Source organism: Antrostomus carolinensis, unplaced genomic scaffold (genome assembly GCF_000700745.2).
Source record: "Antrostomus carolinensis isolate BGI_N321 unplaced genomic scaffold, ASM70074v2 scaffold8136, whole genome shotgun sequence".
In the NCBI taxonomy this organism is placed as follows: Eukaryota; Metazoa; Chordata; class Aves; order Caprimulgiformes; family Caprimulgidae; genus Antrostomus; species Antrostomus carolinensis.
This window is the reverse complement of record NW_010321197.1, coordinates 96,568-115,550: the sequence shown is the minus strand read 5'-3', so window position 1 is coordinate 115,550 and position 18,983 is coordinate 96,568. Positions and strand designations below refer to the sequence as shown.

General features: G+C 40.8%; 1 protein-coding gene across 2 annotated transcripts in view; it reads right to left on the bottom strand.

Annotated features, from left to right (window-relative positions):
* The window catches only part of LOC104526404 (ras GTPase-activating protein 3), a 97,244-nt gene that overhangs the window by 19,152 nt on the left and 59,109 nt on the right, over window positions 1–18,983 (bottom strand). For both annotated transcript variants that reach the window (XM_010169846.1, XM_029085419.1), the window contains 6 exons: window positions 14,564–14,644; window positions 11,770–11,842; window positions 7,385–7,464; window positions 3,670–3,774; window positions 3,020–3,176; window positions 2,007–2,155 (listed from right to left, as the gene is read on the bottom strand). In XM_010169846.1, the coding sequence (XP_010168148.1) occupies window positions 2,007–2,155; window positions 3,020–3,176; window positions 3,670–3,774; window positions 7,385–7,464; window positions 11,770–11,842; window positions 14,564–14,644 (645 nt within the window). The remainder of the gene's footprint in view (window positions 1–2,006; window positions 2,156–3,019; window positions 3,177–3,669; window positions 3,775–7,384; window positions 7,465–11,769; window positions 11,843–14,563; window positions 14,645–18,983) is intronic.

The following is an 18,983-nucleotide window of genomic DNA, read 5'->3' as shown; positions in this document are numbered from 1 at the left end:
AAACCATTTTCTGTAATTTAGTTTCTTTGTAATAAACTGCTAATATACGGAAATAAAAGAAGCGGTGAAAGGTGATGGAAATCTGAGTTTGAATGCACAAACCAAAACTCCCTTTGACACCAGCCCGCCATTAAATGCTGTCACATCGCATTAGTGCACTTCCAGGTTATAACAGAAAAGAGGCAGTCACAGGAAGTCCAGAGGGACCACAGGTTTTCTTCTCTGTGTTAGTGCAGTGTCCTCAGTGCACCACCCAAACACATGGCAACGCGCAGGCGCAAAGCAAATGGGTTTACAATATAAACCGGGGAAAATGCGCCCGCTTTCTCGTGCTACTGAAGAGCGTTAATTTGAGTAAGGGAACGAGGCAATGATTTCAGTCTCACAACAACACTGGACATCACACATGACCTACCACCTCTGCTACAAAATGACTACTTGTAAGCTGGGAGGGAGATGAGAACACCGGCTGCAGTGACACAGCCATCTTTTCTAAGCGACTTCCAGCACTGTCCTGGGAGAACACTAGTGACCACAGTGCAGATCCCAGTTCTGTCCCGGGAACTCTGTGGACAGCTGATGCCATGCAGACTCTCACATTTTCCTAAAAGGCCACTTGCACCAAATTCTTCTTATACTAGACATATGGCCTAATTACATAACTGTAATTAGTTAAGCATTAGTTAGCACTGCACTATCATGTGTATTTTTTCATTTCATGTGTATTACTTAGAGAATGCAAGTAATTTCATATTAATTTTACACCTGCAATTTGCTGTATAGCAACTGAGGTTATGCAGATAGGGACACAATCAATGATCTAATTTACACCCATATGGTCAAAACCTGTGCCTACTGACAGCAGATCCAACTTTGATATGAAGTTATTTTTCTGTTCTTGTACACACACTGATGTCTTTTCTATTTTTTACAGCTTACTACAGTTGTCCCCATTTACAAACAGTGAAAAACAGGATGAATTACTATGCTGGATTCATCATTTTATTTCATAAAAAAGTAAGCTTATTGCTTGTTACAAATGCCAGAAAGCCCTGAAAACAAGCACCATTTTTGCTGTTTTATCACAGGAACATGACTGACTAGGGAGCAGCAAATTTCCTCATACTGTAGCAACCAAGCTGTTTCAGCCAATCTGCAGCACAGAAAAAATGCACCTACCTACAGGAAGGAAAACACGCTATCCCTCAGACACTCCAAAAAAAAGCCAACCCACACAAAGGCTTTATTTTGTACTGAGGAAGCCGTTACTTTAGAATCAGTATCTGTCATTCCCCTTGACTCCCAATTGTCTCTTCCACTGTTAGTCAAGAGCACGACTACGCAGGCACAAGGATTGTGGCAACAAACGTTCTTTAGGATTTGCCTGGTGTGAATACCAGATCTTACACTACTAAACTGACACCACACCAGTAAGTCAAATGAGGGACCTAGAAGAAGTGACCAGAAAAAATATATTGTTTTCTGATATTCACTGCCAGATCCCATCCCACCTTTGCTCCTCAGCCCTCTAACTGGAAAGACACTCAACTTGCCTTTGATATTAATGTCTAGGAAGAAACTTGCTTTTTGTTTTGAACAAATTCAACGAACACTTTACTCAGAATTAGGTGGCTTACTAGCACACTATAAAGCTGAAATGATTTCATATGAACAGCTGAAGGTAATGCAGGATTTCACAAGTTATCATCAAATATAATTGAGACTGTGAAGAGTGAAAATCCCTTCTCTCAGACCTTACAATAGTCCTCCAAATAGACTTTGCAAAACACAATGGGAATTCCTCTTAAAACCAAACTCACCAGATCTTCAGAGCAGTGAATGTGTTTATAAAGAACTCTGCCACTCAGCTGGGAGGAACAGGAACAACTCCAACAGTTTCTTTTGAAATTACAAAGTTCTAGAGCTAGAAACTGAGTGGAGGATCCTAACATTAGCCAAAGCAGAGTATGTATGTTTGATACCAATTTGGGTTTTTAGGTACTTACTGAGTTCTCTTCACTTCAGCATTCGCAATGGCACTTATGAAAGGCACAATTCTGCCATAGTGTAAGAAAAGCCTGACAAGAGGTATGGCTGCTTCCTGTTTTTCTCTGCAAACTTCACCCAAAATGTGTGCAGCTGATGCTGAAACAGGCTGAACAGTGGAAAGAAATAAAAGCTTTGAGAGATCTTTCCAGAACAAGCATCCTTTCTTTCTTTTCCCCGTTAGCTCCTTAAAGCAGAACCCCACGCAACAGTGGCAATGGCCAGTTACCCAAACACGAGTGGGTGTTACATTACAGGTTTTGTCGACTCTAAGTTCTGATCACAAGAGGGCAGCAATTTAAAAACTATTACAGTACAGTCTCTTTTTTCCCCCTCATTTTTAATAGCTGTCTTTTCACTGAATGTCACTGTTGCCTGGGAAGCAAGTGAAGAGGAAGAACTCTAATCCTCCTCAATTTCAAGGGACAGGATGTACAGAACCCAGTACTTGTACTGAAAAAAAATAAAAGCATTGTTACAACTGCTAGAAGTATACATAATGGCACACATGGTCCAACCCTCTGACATTTCAGGATTAGTTCTTGGTCTGGGTGTATTTGTTTGAGTGGGTTTTGGGTTTTTTTTGTTTGTTTGATGGGGTTTTTTAAGATTATGAGAGTAAACCTGTTCCTTTCCAGTAAAGGAAAACACAATCGATCAAACTGAAGTTAACTTTGCATTTTCACATGTAAAATTAGAAAGCCACGGAGAATATGCTGCTGTTAAAACCACTGGTGTTCCTGGGTGTGCCTTCACCCACCATACTGCATGCAGATAAAGATCTTCTCTGCAAGGACTGAAAACAAGCACCAGGGATATGCAGAGCTTAACAAGGCTCTCAGGTCTGAAAAGGAAGAAACTGTAGTCTCTGGTAATTACACAAGTACGGTGCCAGCAAGATAGTGACAAGCATTCAGAGAGACCTCTGTGAAGATGATCTGCAGGTAAACAACAACCAGTGCAAGCAAATTACCTCGACATCTGCAGATTTTAGCAAGAGGTCTCTAAGTGGACTGTAATAGTCTGAGGAAAAAACATGGTCCTCAGTGTAAACGACATTTAACCTTAAGGAACCAAGGTCATCAGGTTTCAATGACTTGTTACCATTATCTCTGGGCTGCAGGAAATACCTGATAAGCAAAAAAATAAGACAGAACATTTGTGCTGAAATACAAGATTATCTCAGGCTGTCCATGAACTTACATAAAAGATAGAGATACACACAATATTTATATATGTATCAAATTATTGAGAATTCTGAATCAGAATTTTAAATAGAATTTTGCACTAACTGCAACATGGGAAGTTCTGATCCTAAAGATTTATGTAGGTAAGATTAAAAACCCACACACTAAAACTATGGCATTGCTAATGAACTGCAGTAAGTAATATCATAAAGCCAGTGTATTAGAACTCCCACATGCAATATAGAGGCAGACTGAAATCTCTAATCACATTATTGAAACTTCTTGTTCTTACATTTGCTAAGATTACTTTGGCTTGCTTACAAGAAAAGAAACAAATTAAATCCTTTTAAACTTTATCACATAGCAGTAATTACTCTTAAGTCTTCACAGCAGACATATGTTTCTAATTATTCTCCAAAAGAAAAATGTCAAATACCATGCTTCGTAAGAACTAGACTGTCGGAGGAATTTCAAAGGGAGTCTTAGTTCTCCTAGAAACTCATCTCCAAATTTCAAGTTACTGGCATTCCAAAGATCGACTCTGTAATAAAAACAAATAATTTAAAAAGATTATTAATGAATAAAAACCAAATAATCCCAACTTTGTTTTGCTATTTTTTCCCCCTCAAGCCTATGAATTAGAAAGTCTCAAAACTGTACAACAATGATTTCCAAACAGTAAAGAGACAAACTTACCCTAAATTTCTGGAGCCTTGTGATTCACCTCCATGAAACATCAGTGAAAACAAATTATCTAGACTACCTTTCCCTCATCTGTACTGTTTCCACTATCCATATTTATAAAGATTCAGGGGACTATTTGGCTATTCCAGATACATCTCTTGATGACACTTCTTTCCCTTTCATGTGCTTTTCAACATTAGGATGTAAAACAACTGCACTGAGATTCAAAGAAGGAGTACTCGTGTCTAACCTGGCATTTGCAGATAAATGCTACAATACCTACCTTGAAGCAAGGGTTCCAAACGCCAGTTGTTGCTGTACATATTTTAAGATTTTCTCTGAGAAGCATTTTTATTTTAAAACAAGCTCAGAGAACTTTGCAGCTAAGTGACACTCTGAATGTGTCTTAAACTTTGGGGGGAAAAAAAAATATATGGGGAAAAAATACAGGCTTCCAAATAGTGAAGATTTTTAGAAGAGCAACTGGATAAGGTGCAATGTCATTTAGTTATGGACATAGCCTTAAGCAAGTCACAGTAAACTTGCTGAGGAATGGATGTTGATGGCCTTTATTAAACGTTTATCCCACGTTATGCAAGTGCAGAAGATGTCACTTTTAAATCTTCTGAGCCTTGTATCTCTCAACAGTGTCTCATGCATCAAGTTTCATACACTAGACACACCATCAGATCGCACTGCATGCCTGCTGGGTTAAGTTCTCCAAACTCTGATATTTTGACGGTATTTCTGCAGGGCAAGAATTTCCGAAAAGGAAAAAACTTCTCTCAAATTCAACCTCCTCTCCCCTTTTTCCATATCTGGTTGATTACTACCTTGCTAACTAATTCAGATGGCTAAAAACAGCTTCAGGAGAAGAGGAATCTTTTGAGATGTTTATTTACACCTAGTCAAACTTAAAATTTACCCAGTATTTACAGGTTTCTAGTTTATCCAAATTCTTTCAAGATGCCCACTAGCAGTAACACTTCCAAACATACACCGGCAAAGGGTGTTCCCCAGAGCAACTTACTACAGAAAAAAATCAGCACAAAGGATCTGTAGGAGAGGAACTAACAACTTAAGGCAGATCTCACATGACACAGTAAGCAAAGCAGGCATACAAATTCTGAAATTATTGTTTTGTGTGCTTGCAGAACAAAGCATAAGCAGCATTTAAACTCATAATACACAGACCTCAGAGTCTAAAAGATTACTGTTTCCTGAGGTTTTCAGAAGACAAAATTATTGCAAGTGTTATTTTAAAAGTGGTCAGGCTGCAGTCACAGAAAGAAACAGCAGAGAGGGGGAGGAGAAACAATGAATTTCAGCAGAACATCTGGTCCCTAAGTGTTGATATGCCCTGCCTGCAACTTCCTACACCCACTCAAAAAGAGAAACTTTCATAGCTTTAGAGAAAAACCATGAGAGACTAAGACTCCTCTGTACCCTGTGGAATGGTATTTTCTCAGGAGAGAAAAAAAACAACAAACCCCCAAACCTATAAACTGTCCAGAGGGCATGGGGGCAATCTAACTCTGACTAAACAGACTGGAGGAAGGGAGCGGGGGTGGTAGGGGAACCCGAGATGGAAACAAAAGCCTCTGTCCTATAGGGGACAAAACCTCTGAGCAAGAGTTTGCCCAACCACGACCAACACTTTATCTGCTTTTGTCTATTATTTAAGTGCTTAATCTTTTCCCAACTATTTTGTAAGCCTCCTCATGAACTATTCATCTTTACCACACTATGATGTGTTGGTTTGAAGGAACGAAAGACTTTTTTGAAGCTCAGCTCCGCATACGTTATCACCGCAGACAGTCATTTGTCCAGAAAATATACTTAGTAAGTAAAACAACTGTATAATTCCATTTAGTCCAGTACTAAAAAATAAGAATCAACTTAAATATTAAACAATGTGTAACTACTGTCCACCAATGTCTAGGGTCCCCTTCTGAATTCACAAAACTATCATATAATCTTAGCTTTCATTCAAAGCAGTGCATGGCTGGACATAATGGGCACAAAGACTAGACTGGGACTCTGTTCAGTTGCCCAGTCCATCACATACATCCCATGGGATATGGGACTTGTTACTTCATACCTGCCTACACCACAAAAAGCTTTGCAGAAATACAGTCTGGTGCTAGGACTAGGTCATCTGCTGTGCCACAACACTGACACCACTAAAGCAGCACGGCACTGAACCTGGGCCTTTGCTCTCGTCTCCTATGACTTAGGTTGCCCTTAAACCAGCTACCTTTGCACTGCCTGATGCAGATGTTCTCAGAGAAACAGAGTACAGCTCTTGTCTCTCTCACATATGAATAGTTTCCCTTTCCTGTCTCATATAGCCATGGCAAACACAAATCCACTAATGGTCTTGTAGTGCTGTGATATTATGCCAACAGGCTACATGAACCAGCAGCTGACCACCAAATTAGAGCAGCCCTCACCTATTCATTCGTTAACACAGATGCATCTTGCTTGCTGGGAGTAAGTATTGTTCTCCCTTCCTGGTCTCTCCTCCTTCCTTTACAGGCAATTGTGCTTCTCAAGGGACTAGGGAATGTTTTGGGAGATAAGCCCTCACCGCTCCAGTGGGAATACCTGGGGAGGGAAGGGGGTGCCACCATTCTTCCTCAACCTTTCTTCCTCCAAATGCTAGCATACAGGAGAGGGGAATTTCGCACCACCCAACACAGATACGGCACTTAGACCTACACCGCATCCAGATCACCAGATCTAAGTTTCAGTGTATGCGCTACTATGACGCACGTGATACCCTTTAAGTTTTGCACCTCCTATTGTTTCCTCTCCACTCCTTCTATTCACCTGTCCCCAGAGACACTGTTGATAGGCCTCAGCAGGTTCCAAAATAGCACTAAGTGGGTGGCAGGGGGTGGGGTGGGCTTGTTTTGAAATCAGAGTTGCTTCTTTCCTGTGCAATTTCAAATGTATCATACCCAACCTTGCAAGAAGGGGTTACAGTCTGGTAGGCAAAAGAGAAGAGAAACTGCCTCTGCCCCAGAGAAACTCCAAGCTCAAGAGTTTCCTTTCAGGGAAGAAGGCTCTTATATGGGTTGCTAAAATTAAGCGATAAAAGAAAACAGACCCTTTAACTGAGAGCATCACAGAACTTCTGGGCTCTCTGGAGAAGCTGAGGGAGGCAGGAAAGAGGAGCCCAGACATAAAAGGCTGCGTGTAATGACAACTGCACATTAGAATACACACAGTGTATACAGGATACCAAGGAAAATAATGAGGATTTCTCCTGTGGAGAAACTGTCACACATTCGCATACATCTACAGGACAGTGGAGGTAAAGGAGCACACATACACAGTGACAAAGACTCACCTTGATTTATGAACGGTAAAACCATGCTTAACACTTTGAAAACCAAACCTACTACAAAGTTACACAACTCTGGAAGACAAGTTTATTAGTACACAGTGTTTTATTATATTACCTAATCTCCATTTTGTCCACTTCATCAACATCTTCAATATCAAAATGGGATTTCTTGTTGTAGCTACTGGGTCTTGTAACCTAATAAAAAGGAGGAAACTTTAATGAATTGATCTGATACAAAAGCATTCCTATGTTACTTGTACAAAGCTCTGGAAGACTGTAGCCTTTTACTATCAGCAGTGACTTCAGTCTTTATTCTGAAAGCATTCATGCATGTGAATAAATGTGTTGTCTAAACAGATTCCTCACTATACAGAAGTAATGGTTACACAATCATATCCAAGGGTAACTAGATACTCCACACTCTTTACAGAGAAAGGACGTCTTTAATATTGCTACAGTACTTTGAGTTTACATTGACAAAAGAAGAAAAATCACAGAAACTAATCACTTTTATAACTCATCTAGGGAAATAAAAGGGCAATTAATAATTGGTTTTTAAATACAGCTGTAAAACAGATGCCCTGAGGCACTCTGAAAAAGGGGGTTTTTTTTTGGGGGAGAACAGACCAAAATTACCCTTAAAAACATTTTACAGTTGTTCTAATTAAAACTAGGAAGTTCTACCTATTCTGATATCCCAGAAGTCAGTTCATCATGCTCATACAAAAACAATCAAGTAGATCAATTGTCCAAGAGATGCTAGCCTGTGTTCTGCACATCAGAATATAGAACCCAGATGCACAGTTCACCCAACCATATTTGCAAGACTGATAAACAGCAAAGCACGAGCAGAACACAACGGGAACATAGCTGTAAGCATACAGCATTAGTAAAAAAAGGTTTTGTATAAACATTTCTTAAAATTTGTTTTCTAGTGTGATTATAAAAAGACTTTGATGGTTGTATTTTTGCATAGTGTGCCAGAAACTTGAGAAAAAGGCTACCCCACCCAGCTGAAACCACAGCAGGAACTGATCAAATGCAAGTGTGTATGATGTGTGGGTTCAGCTCTTGGTTGCACACAGAAGCTGAACTTTATTGTAGGCTTAAATATGCTTGTGGCTTAATACTTCCCACTCACAAAAACTAGCTTTTATTGTAAACTTGACTTTGTGGTTTTATATTGTACATCAGATGCAGATGGTACAAATAAGAGAGGCAAAGACAGAGCTGCACGAGTAGAGAGGAACCAGAAAAGAATCTTCAGTACAGGACACTCAGAGCCTTTTTAGTGTGTCTATGGGTGAGGCAGGCACCATTTTCAAGGCAATACATGAAAACTAAAAGGTACTAGCAGCAGTGAAGACCAAACCCTCTAGACTATAATTGAAGCAAATGCACCTGTAAGCCCAAAAGCACAGAGGATTTAAATCCAGCCTACAACTTCAGTAGCTCAGCACAAATTTTCTCACCCTACCTACTGTCTTCACTGTGGCTTCAAGAAATGACATTTTCTACTACCACTGTGAAACTAATGGTGTAGTTTTTAATAGGGAAGCATATTTTTAAGTGTTTTATTATCTGTAATACATGTGTTGTTGAAAAAGTTATGGCATAGGTGTAAACTTATGGCACATCCCTTTTAAGTAAACACTTCTGAGAAAGTTTTGCTGGATTCTGCATGTACGAGGTCTCTCTGTTCACCTGTATGACTGCTTAGATGCAGAATGATACAGCTCAAGAGTGGTATTCCTTAAAAGACAGATGTTTGAGGTCTATTCATTTCAAGGATGGAACTGGAGATGAGGGAACTCCCGGTCTATAGTGCTGAACCAGCTGCCAAGTACCATTTTACAAAAAAAGGGGGCACAACTCTGCTGTGCTGGTACCTTTCTTTAGGCAAAGATGACAAACCATTTACCAGCTGCCTTCCCCCTCGTCCCCCCGCCAGCACATGCAGTTTTGCCAACAGGTCTCCAGCACTACCTTCTCTGGTTCCTGTAAGAGGGGCATTTTCCTGTAGCCGCATATAGAACTGAGCCCCCACACTGTGCTGCAGCTGGAGCGGCGGTGAAAATGGCTCCTAACCATCAGGTGCAAGTTTCGCTCACAGCACCCTTTAAATAAGCCCTTAGCTTTCCCAAACCAATGATAAGCTGTTTTCCATTTAGAAAATAAAATCTGTGTGACTTTCTGGTTGTAGAAAGGAAAGCAGCCATTCACTGCCTTTTACACATCAGCTTCTTCCTTGGATGGATGCATGGCCGATCGTTACGCTAGCAGACTGCAGGAAAGCTGATGAAGCTGTTTGGAAGCAGTAAGTGACATTGCTGTCAACAGCATGGATCTGTACAGCTCCACAGGAATCAGAGCACTACCTTAGCATACACCACCAACAGGTCTGCCCATGTCTCATTAGTGAATGTATTTCCCAGTTGCAGCAGTTCTGCTGAACCTTGTTCCTTGGAGACATTTAGCCTGTTATGTACTAACTACTCTCAAAATGACATAAATCTATGATGGCTCTGTCTGCACTAAGGGTATGTTTATGTTTCAGAGTTCTGGCTGATTCAGACATTTCCCAAGTTCTGCTCTTACCCACACAGAAAACAGTTTGCTCTGAGTTAGCAGAACAACTGGGGCATGGGCTTGAGTTTAGGTTTTGCTTCTGCTGATACTTGCATGCAACCCAGCTCTCAGCAGAAAGACAAGCTAAGCAAACCTCCAGCCCCCTCCACAACACCAGCTGGAAGATGCTTTCTGTTTCTCTCCTACCTCTCCCTATACAGAACCACCTGCCAAGTTCAGTGTTTAAATACCAAATGTTCTCTGTTTCTGCAGCGCACAGAAGGCTGAGGAATCAGACAGGTGAAGTTTTATGGTTTACAGTCTGAATTCCTGAATCATATTCTCATTAAAAAGCTCTTGCTGACAGGCGCCTCCAGAACTGCCTATGTTAAAAATAAAGAGGCTCATTTTAGTTTATTTACATATAGCATCACTCTTGTGTCACTGCCAAAGGCTGCAGCTCTGGGCCAGGTGATGGACTGAAATCCTGGGCAGCCCTGAGTGAACACACAGACACCTCAGTGCAGTTTCAGTGCTCAGTACCATGGGATCTCTCCTCCATCAACCATGCCCATGCAGCACCTCCACACAGTCTCATGGAGTCGGGCAAGCAGGCGCACAGGCTCACTGCTAGCTAAAGTTAACGTCTGCAGTGAAGTTATACCCTAGGAAGAAACATGTTGGGTTACCAGTGGAAAGATTACCTTAGACAGCTATCCCGGCCAATCCACGGGGCTTCCACCCCTTTGGGCAGTGAGAAAGTGCTCCTGCCAGTAAAGAACTTGATAAATCTGTTCCTCAAATCCAAGTACATTACCTCAACAAGAGGATGTTTATGTTGGTATGACCAACTTTAATTTAGCTGGTACAACTGTCAGCTTCTAGGCAAAGATGGTGGTTTGTAGAAGGAGAGAGAAGACAGAAATAAGCCCCTCACTGGCACTGCCAAGAATGATATGTGCACTTCAGATCTGCACAGTGCAACAGCACTCTCTCCCCAGCTCACCTTCCTGATATGGCTGCCTGTGCCCCTGAACTGATTTGAGAAAACACATCCCCAGGTGCCATCCCTATGCCAGCAACCATTTCTAATGTAAATCTGACCTGAATGATGAAAGCCATATGAGCAGAAAGGTCTTTTCAATGATATGCCAACTGCATTGTACTACTCTGACTTTTCATCAGCTTCGTTATTCCAGATATGTTCTTAAGACACCTATTGAAATACAACAGTTAAGTGTAGACTGAGACTAAAGATATCCAAGAGAACAAGAAAAGAGAAAGATACACATACTTTAGAGGACAGAATTAAAAGTTTCAAGAGGTATCCAAACTATAAACACATGCACATATATGTATGGACACACCACAATTAGAGCTACTCTTGCCAGAAAGAACCAAAATGAGCACTTTCATGAAAGTTATACTTTGTCTCAACTGGACTTGCTGAAAACACTCTGCATTAAATAAAGCTGTGGAGGTTTCACTCACTGGGAGGGAAGGCACTGGTATTGCAGCAGACTGGCAGACAGCCAGAACATGCAGTATAAGTGTATTTTTCCTCTACCATTTTCAGTATTCCTAGTAGATAACCTTTCTCCCATTGACTGGGAAAGACAGGGTGGAGCAGCTACAAAACCACAGGCTAAAAAAAAAAAATAATAATTTTTTTTCCCCCAAATCCTATTCTTAACTGTCCTTTTTCAAAACTCTTCTGGGGTGAGTCACAATGAAGTGTAAAGCCTGCTGCTCAGAACTGCCCACCTTGAAGCTCAGCAGACAGCTAGTCTGATCCTGGGTACTTCTTTCCCCTGCACCATGCTTTGAAACAGTTTTCAAAGAAGACAGCTGGCACAACGTGGAACAGGGTGCTGTGCCAACTATCTACAGTATAGTATTTCAGCTTATCGCCCATTCCTTTGAAATACCAACCTCAAAATAAAACACTTCATCAAAATGTGGATTGTTGGTCTTCTTTTTAACTTTAGTCTTTTTGGCTTCTGATCTGAATTAAGGAAAAGAAAAAAAAAAAAGTAAGAAACAACATTAGCAGAATTGTGATCCTAAAACAGAGGAACAAATAGTCATCCACTTGATTTATCTGATAAAACTGGAATTCCATGTGGCTCCAGCACGGCAAGGCATACACACTCACACACATATAAGAGAGGGATTCGCTGCATGTCTAAAGTAGCAGTAATCACAGTTTGTTACCCTCTCTTAAACACAAGCCCTTGAACCTTGATTCTGTCACTGGCTTGATCCCGCAGAATCTTATATCTGTACAAAGCAACTGGCAAGAATGAGGCTCTGAGCAGCAACATTTGGGGGACCATCTAAGTCTTGATGTGACTCAAAAATTCCTCATACTCTTAAAAGCACAGGAGACTGTTAGATTCACATAGCTATTTCTGTTTTATATTTTATAATCCTAGCCTGAGGAATGAATGAATGCTTTTCAGTGGTGTTAAATAATCAAAAAAAACAGAATGATTTCCTCACTGAGAATATTTTTTATTGCTATATTACCACCCTTTTCCCTGCAGCCCCAACAGCACCTAGCTAATGATATGTTGTGGAATTATTACGAGCGGTGCTGAACAGAAGTCTCTTAACTTCTACTGCTCTGTAGGAACAAGACATGGCAGTCCTCCCGCAAACCACCCACCGGGCAATAGTCCTGACAAAGTTCAGCACTGCCCACTCAGCTTCCATGGGCAGTGCCATCCACTGGGGCCTGCCTTTCAGAACACAGACATCTAACTGCTTGGCACTGGGCTAAACCCAGACAATGCATTTCACGCAGGCCAGCCAACAGCTGTTTGATGATTTCCATTTGTTATGAACTTATGCTTGATTTGTTCTCACTACCTACAAGTGAAAAGCTCTGTGTTGTCCTGTGTCACCCATATTCCCCTACAGCTCTGCAGTAATAAGAAGGCATAGATAAAACAGACACAGATGGAGAGGCACATCAGCCATGTGGAAAACTGACCTACTAATCATTTAATCCTAGAATCTATCCCTCATTTCTCATGCAGCAAAGCTGCTTAGATAGCTTGTAACTGCTTATATTAACTGGACAACTCTATGTATTCTTTTACAGAGGTCAAGTAAAGCTGGGTTTAATTCCCACTGCTGCTACAGGCTGCCTGTGTGACTTGAATGGGCCAGTCCACCAGTATACAATGTTTTCCCATATATAACACAGGCATGCAAACAGTTTTAGTCAGGAAGTCTGATGGCTCTCCAAGTACAAATCACATAATAAACAGCAGCGCATTTGTTGAAATTTTTATGCTTGGCACCACATAAATGCAGCAGAATAAAGCAGCTTTCCTACTCTAAAAGGAGAGGCACTGAAAAATCCAGAGAGGAGACTGATGTACAGATTAAGAGTATCTCACTATTCCTAGGAGGAGCTGAGAGATAAGAGAGACTAATCACCTCCAGGACATAGGGCAGAGTGCCTATCCCATCCCATCAGTCACACTTGCCAATCAACCTCTTTACTGATAAGCCCATCTGGGAGGGGACTTGGAAGCAGGATGTAGAACGGGAGGCGATTAAGGCAAGCACAATTATTGGGCAGTTACAAAGCAGTGGATGGGAATAAGCTGCATGCTGTTTGCTGGAGATAGGAGGCAAGCCTTCTCCCCCCACCAAAAAACAGACAGGAACAGGGTAAGGCTATGCTCCTTATTCTGAAGGGAAATACATTATCAGTCATCATATATTATCCGGACTTGGGGGTGAAGGGAAGCAGACAAAGAAAGGTAAATTTGGACACTCAAGGATGCAAGAATTAATTAAAAAAAAAATCTCCTTACAGTTTCAGTAATAGCCACACAGTACCATCTGAAACAAGTTACTGGCTTAAAACATGAAAGCACACAACTCAAATACACAGCTTATCAGTGGAGCTAAGGCATCACACACCTAGACAAAGATGAAGAATACAGCCCAGTTTCAAAGACCCCGCTGCATGCAAGGTAAGTACTTGTCAAGAATGCACCTTATTTATAGTCTTTTCAATAAATTACTGTAAAACATTAGGAATAACCCATGGTACCAAATGTGATTCTTGGAGGGCACAGCAGAGCTGTTTTGTTTCTAAGATGGCACAGACGTGAAAGATGACTCTACATAAGCAGAAACAAAAAGTGACACCCAACAGCATGGGAAACTTTTTCCATAGAACAGGAAAATTTAATTCCTAATCTAAAATCAAGAGTTTGCAGAATCTCATTACTAAAATCTCATTCCAAATTTTATCCATGCTATTATGTCCACGTATATCAAATTATAGGACTGAGCCACCTAGGGCTTTCAACATACAGATTAATTTGCCACGCTGTGAAAGTGAAAAGACTCCAAATATTCACATAAAAATGTGCATACTCTGCAAGATATTTATGTATTCAGCTTTCGCTTCTGCCCCTGCCCAAAATTAGGCAATAAATTTGCTCAAAAACTGGTTTCCAACTGCGAGGTGAGAAGATGCACAAATTAAGCCTAACCACAAATTACATACTCCAGGATATTCAAATTATTCAGGGTATATTCAGACCTTTACATAAATCAAAACTGCACACACGAACACTTAACATATTCTAGTGGTGTCTAAATATTCCCATCTGTCCATCTGAGAATGCAGATTTCTAACAGACAAAGGAAACAGAAGCCATCCTTATAAACTGGAAGCTCTTGTACGTGCAATACTTGCCTGGAGGGTCCTGCTAAGGTAACGGTGGCATAGGGATCACATTGCCCATTCACAATGGGCAGCCCCTGGCATTCTAAAACTCTAGAAGAGAAGAAAAAGCAGAGAAACAAGTCAATGAAATGGGAAGAGACTGGACTGAAAAGAAAAGCAATGCATCTTTATCCTGTTCCCTTTGTGCAATGCTTTACACTAGGGAACTGAAATGTCACTAAACACAAGACTTTAATTTACACCTAAACTCAAAAACACGTTTTGGTCTTACATACTAACTTCAACAGGGTCAAAAATACTCTTAAATTACAAAGAAACTCTAACTCAAAGGATTCTTATTATGCAAGTGAAACAACTCAATGTTCATGAAATAAGAGTGTGCTGTCAAGACTGGAGCTGTCAGCACTTTGAAATTTTGTGACAACTTATTCATAAAAAAAATTTTTAAAAAACCACAACAGATTTACTTCTGTAACAATACATTTAAAAAACCACACAGAAAGACCCCAGCAGTAGTCAAGTAATTTCTCAGAATGACATTCACAAAGGCCTCAGTGCTTTTGACAAAATCTGGCATGGGCTTATTTGTACAGGTGAGTTAACTACAGACCAAGAGACAGTGTGACACAGACGTCCTTCTCCATAAGACTTTTAAATGGCAAACCTGAAGAAACACATTCAGCAGCTCTGCACTGAAGAAATCAAAGAGACAATGAAGGGGCAAAATGGAACAAACTGGGGTTTGCTGCAAGCCATAGTGCCAAATCTGCACTTTAACACTCTCATTTCAAAACCTCTTTTGAAAAAAAGAAAAAGACCCCAACACAACCCCAAAAAAGGGTGAAAAAAATGTTTCATGTTTCACAAGTTAAAACCTACTGAGGAATCACCACCAACTGGAAACAAAGGCAGACAAGCCCGTTGCCAGGACTCTCCCTCCTGAAACAAGTTCTGCTACCAACAGGTAAGCCTACTGGGCTGATGTATTTGCACAATTAGAACTGTAAAATTTCAGAGAAGACAAACTCTGAAGCTCTTTGAGCAGGTGAGTAGTGCTATACTTGCAGTGTGAAATACCTTGCACGCTTCTGGTGCTGTAAAATCAACAGGAAAAGTAGTATCCATTTTATTGCTTTCAATTAGAGCAACTTTGCAACAAACAAAAAAAAAATCAGAGAAAAATTTGGTAACAGATAGTGCTCCACAATTTTATCCACAAAGCAAGTTATTTGGTAACATACAATGTGAACTTCAAATACAGACCTATTACTTACTCTGCATAAAGGGAGGACAAAAATTAATATTTTGCACTAAGACAGGAATCACTTTTGTCCTAGAGGAGGTACAATCCAGGTACGTTCACACAGTCCCAGGATGTATACAAAGATTGAAGATCACACACGTACAGGCAGCTGAATTGATACATTACATTTACAGCTGGATTCTCACACCTATGGTCCCACAGAATAAAGGCTAAATAACTGGCTTGATACAGACAGCCCCCAATAATGCACCCACTCAACAGCTTCTCACTTGCATAGCCCCTATATGCATGGAAAAGCGTTCCGTTATTAACCTAGATGACTCCTCATTGCTGATTCACTAATACTAGTGCAAAAGAGAACTATGTTTTGTATTCTGCACACTCAAGTGAAATCATAGATCAAAACCACAGAGAAAGTTAGGAAAAACTTGGATTGCATAGGCATTGTGCTGCTTTCGTTTCTGGACTTCTATTATTTCACTACAAATTACCTTCCACACAGGGAATTTAGAAGCCTCCTAGATGCCTAGTTTGGCAGGTATCTGATACTGCAGAGCGCTAACCATGCAAACAGCAGAATTCAAGCCATAAATTCTACCCCAGCATCAGTGGGAACTGAAAGGTGCAACCTCCAGTGGCGCTCAGCGTCAAGCAACACACAATATCTGCGATCTGGTTGGCTAAATTCATGCACCTACTGCCATTTGAGATCACAGAATCATAAACATAGAATGGTTTGGGTTGGAAGGGACCTTAAAGATCATCCAGTTCCAATCCCCCTGCCATCAGCAGGGACACCTTCCACTAGACCAGGCTGCTCAAAGCCCCATCCAGTCTGGCCTTAAACACTTCCAGGGAGGAGCAGCCACAACTTCCTTGGGCAACCTGCTCCAGTGTCTGACCACCCTCACAGTGAAGAACTTCTTCCTAATATCCAATCTAAACTTCCCCTCTTTCAGCTTAAACCCATTTCCCCTTGTTTTGTTATTAACTGCCCTTATGAAAAGTCCCTCCTCAGCTTTCCTGTAGGCCCCTTCAGGTACTGGAAGGCTGCTATAAGATCTCCCCAGAGCCTTCTCTTCTCCAGGCTGAACAGCCCCAACTCTTTCAGCCTGTCCTCACAGGAGAGGTGCTCCAGCCCTCAGATCATCCTGGTGATTGAACAGTTTCTTCCCCAGTCCCTTGCTGCTGCTCCAGAAAGGCAGGAGTTACCCATGGGACATGAGTATTTCACAGCTCTCAGAGGACTCACGGATAGACTAGATGCCTGTTTTCAAGCAACCAAGTCCTACTCCAAATTGACCCAGTCTAGCTTACAGAGAAGGTGTAGAACAGGGTTTTTTTGCATGTGTATTAATAAAAGTATTCAAAATTGCAAGGAAAATGCTACTTTTTAAATTTAAAAAGGGCAGATGTGAATACAAAGAACACTTATGGGGAACTTCATACTGTAGCCTTCTGGCAGAGTAGCTAGAAGTCCAGGAGGAAAAACCCATTAAGTACCAGCAGAAAGCCTTGATGAAGAGGCAGGTCCAGCTTGATTTTCCTGTGAGTAAAGGACAGATCACTTTCCTTCTAGTGGTCTTTACACTAACATGACTATGTTCATAGCAAAAACACTTTGCAAGTGAGCTACAGCATGACTGCTGGTAATTCTTCTAGGACAGCAGATGCGGCTTGCAAACATTCCTGTCTGAATGGAACAATTGTACACCAAGTGTCAGTTCCAACTCCCCACCCTTCCACTGCTTCCTTAAGGCAGCCTGTAAGTTACTTAAAATGAAATAGTAATTCAGTGGCTTTATAGCAGTCAGCCAATTTTCTACTGTTGATGAATGGCTTTCCAAGCCAGTTCTCATCCATACAGGAAAGAACTATGTGAAATTTAAATACAGAGAAAGTGTGTTCAGAGAGACTATAATTCCAGTTTTAATAAAAGCAGTCCTTTTGAGAATATGCAGACAACAGAAGGTGATCTCAGACAGCATGATCTACGCCTGAGGACATGTAGATGTTATAAATCACTACACAATAAAATCACAGATTAATCTGAATGATGGAAAATGTGAAGTTATCCACACAAAAAATATGCATACCCTAACTATACACATATACAATGACGAGGTCTATTCTAATATTGCCACATAGAAGAATTTTTTACGTCTTTTGTGGATAGTCCTCTGTGCTTATCACATCACCCGTCAGCAACCGTTAAAAGGACAAACATCATTAGCTGGTTAGAGGGAAAATAAATCACTGGGGACTTGCATCTTGAATTGTGTGTGCTCTACAAAACATACGGAGAAGAACAACAGGAAGACTTCTAATTGCTCATGGCTGTCACAGGTTTGTACTCTCCAGCTCAGACAACAGAAGTTATCCATTCATAAACAGATGAGAAAATCATGAATGGTGTGAAGAGCATTTCCTGACAAAATAAGAATTAAGTGGCACATAATGAAATTACCAGACAGCAGGTTTAAAATAAACAAAAGGAATTACTTTTTCCACACAATGCATAATGAAATTGCAAAACTTATTGCCAAGGGATGTCGTGGAGGCCAAAAGAATACGTGGATTCAGACCAGGACTACACAAACCGATGGGGTGTAGGTTTGTAGGCCACTATTAAAGCCTAACGGTCCAGAATCCTCCTCCAGCTCAGGGAAACCCAAACTGCTGATCGAGAAGGGTGTAACACTGCAGCTATCACACCGTATTTGAATATCAGAAACAGTACCAGGCTAGACTAGAGGGGCATTTAACACAGTAGGGTAACTTTTATGTTCTCTGGGGAAAAAACCAAAACAACAACAACAACAAAAAGAAAAAAACAGCACACACAGATGTTCTCATACAGTCACCATGACTGAAGAGTAAGAGATTTCTTTGTGTGCAGTTAGAATAAGAAAAGCAAAAACAACCTTGAAAGAAACAAAATGTGGGAAAACAGGAAACAGACACAGACATAAACTGTATCCCAAGCCTTTCAGGTAATTTAAAAGTGGTTATTGTTTAAGGATGTTGGAGAAAGCAGGCAAAAGACTGCAGACTTGGGATTTTGAGGAAGGAACGCCGGCTGGAGAGAGGCTCATTCTGTGCTGGTTTTGCTGGGATAGAGTTAATTTTCTTCCTAGTAGCTGGTACGGGGCTGTGTTTTGGATT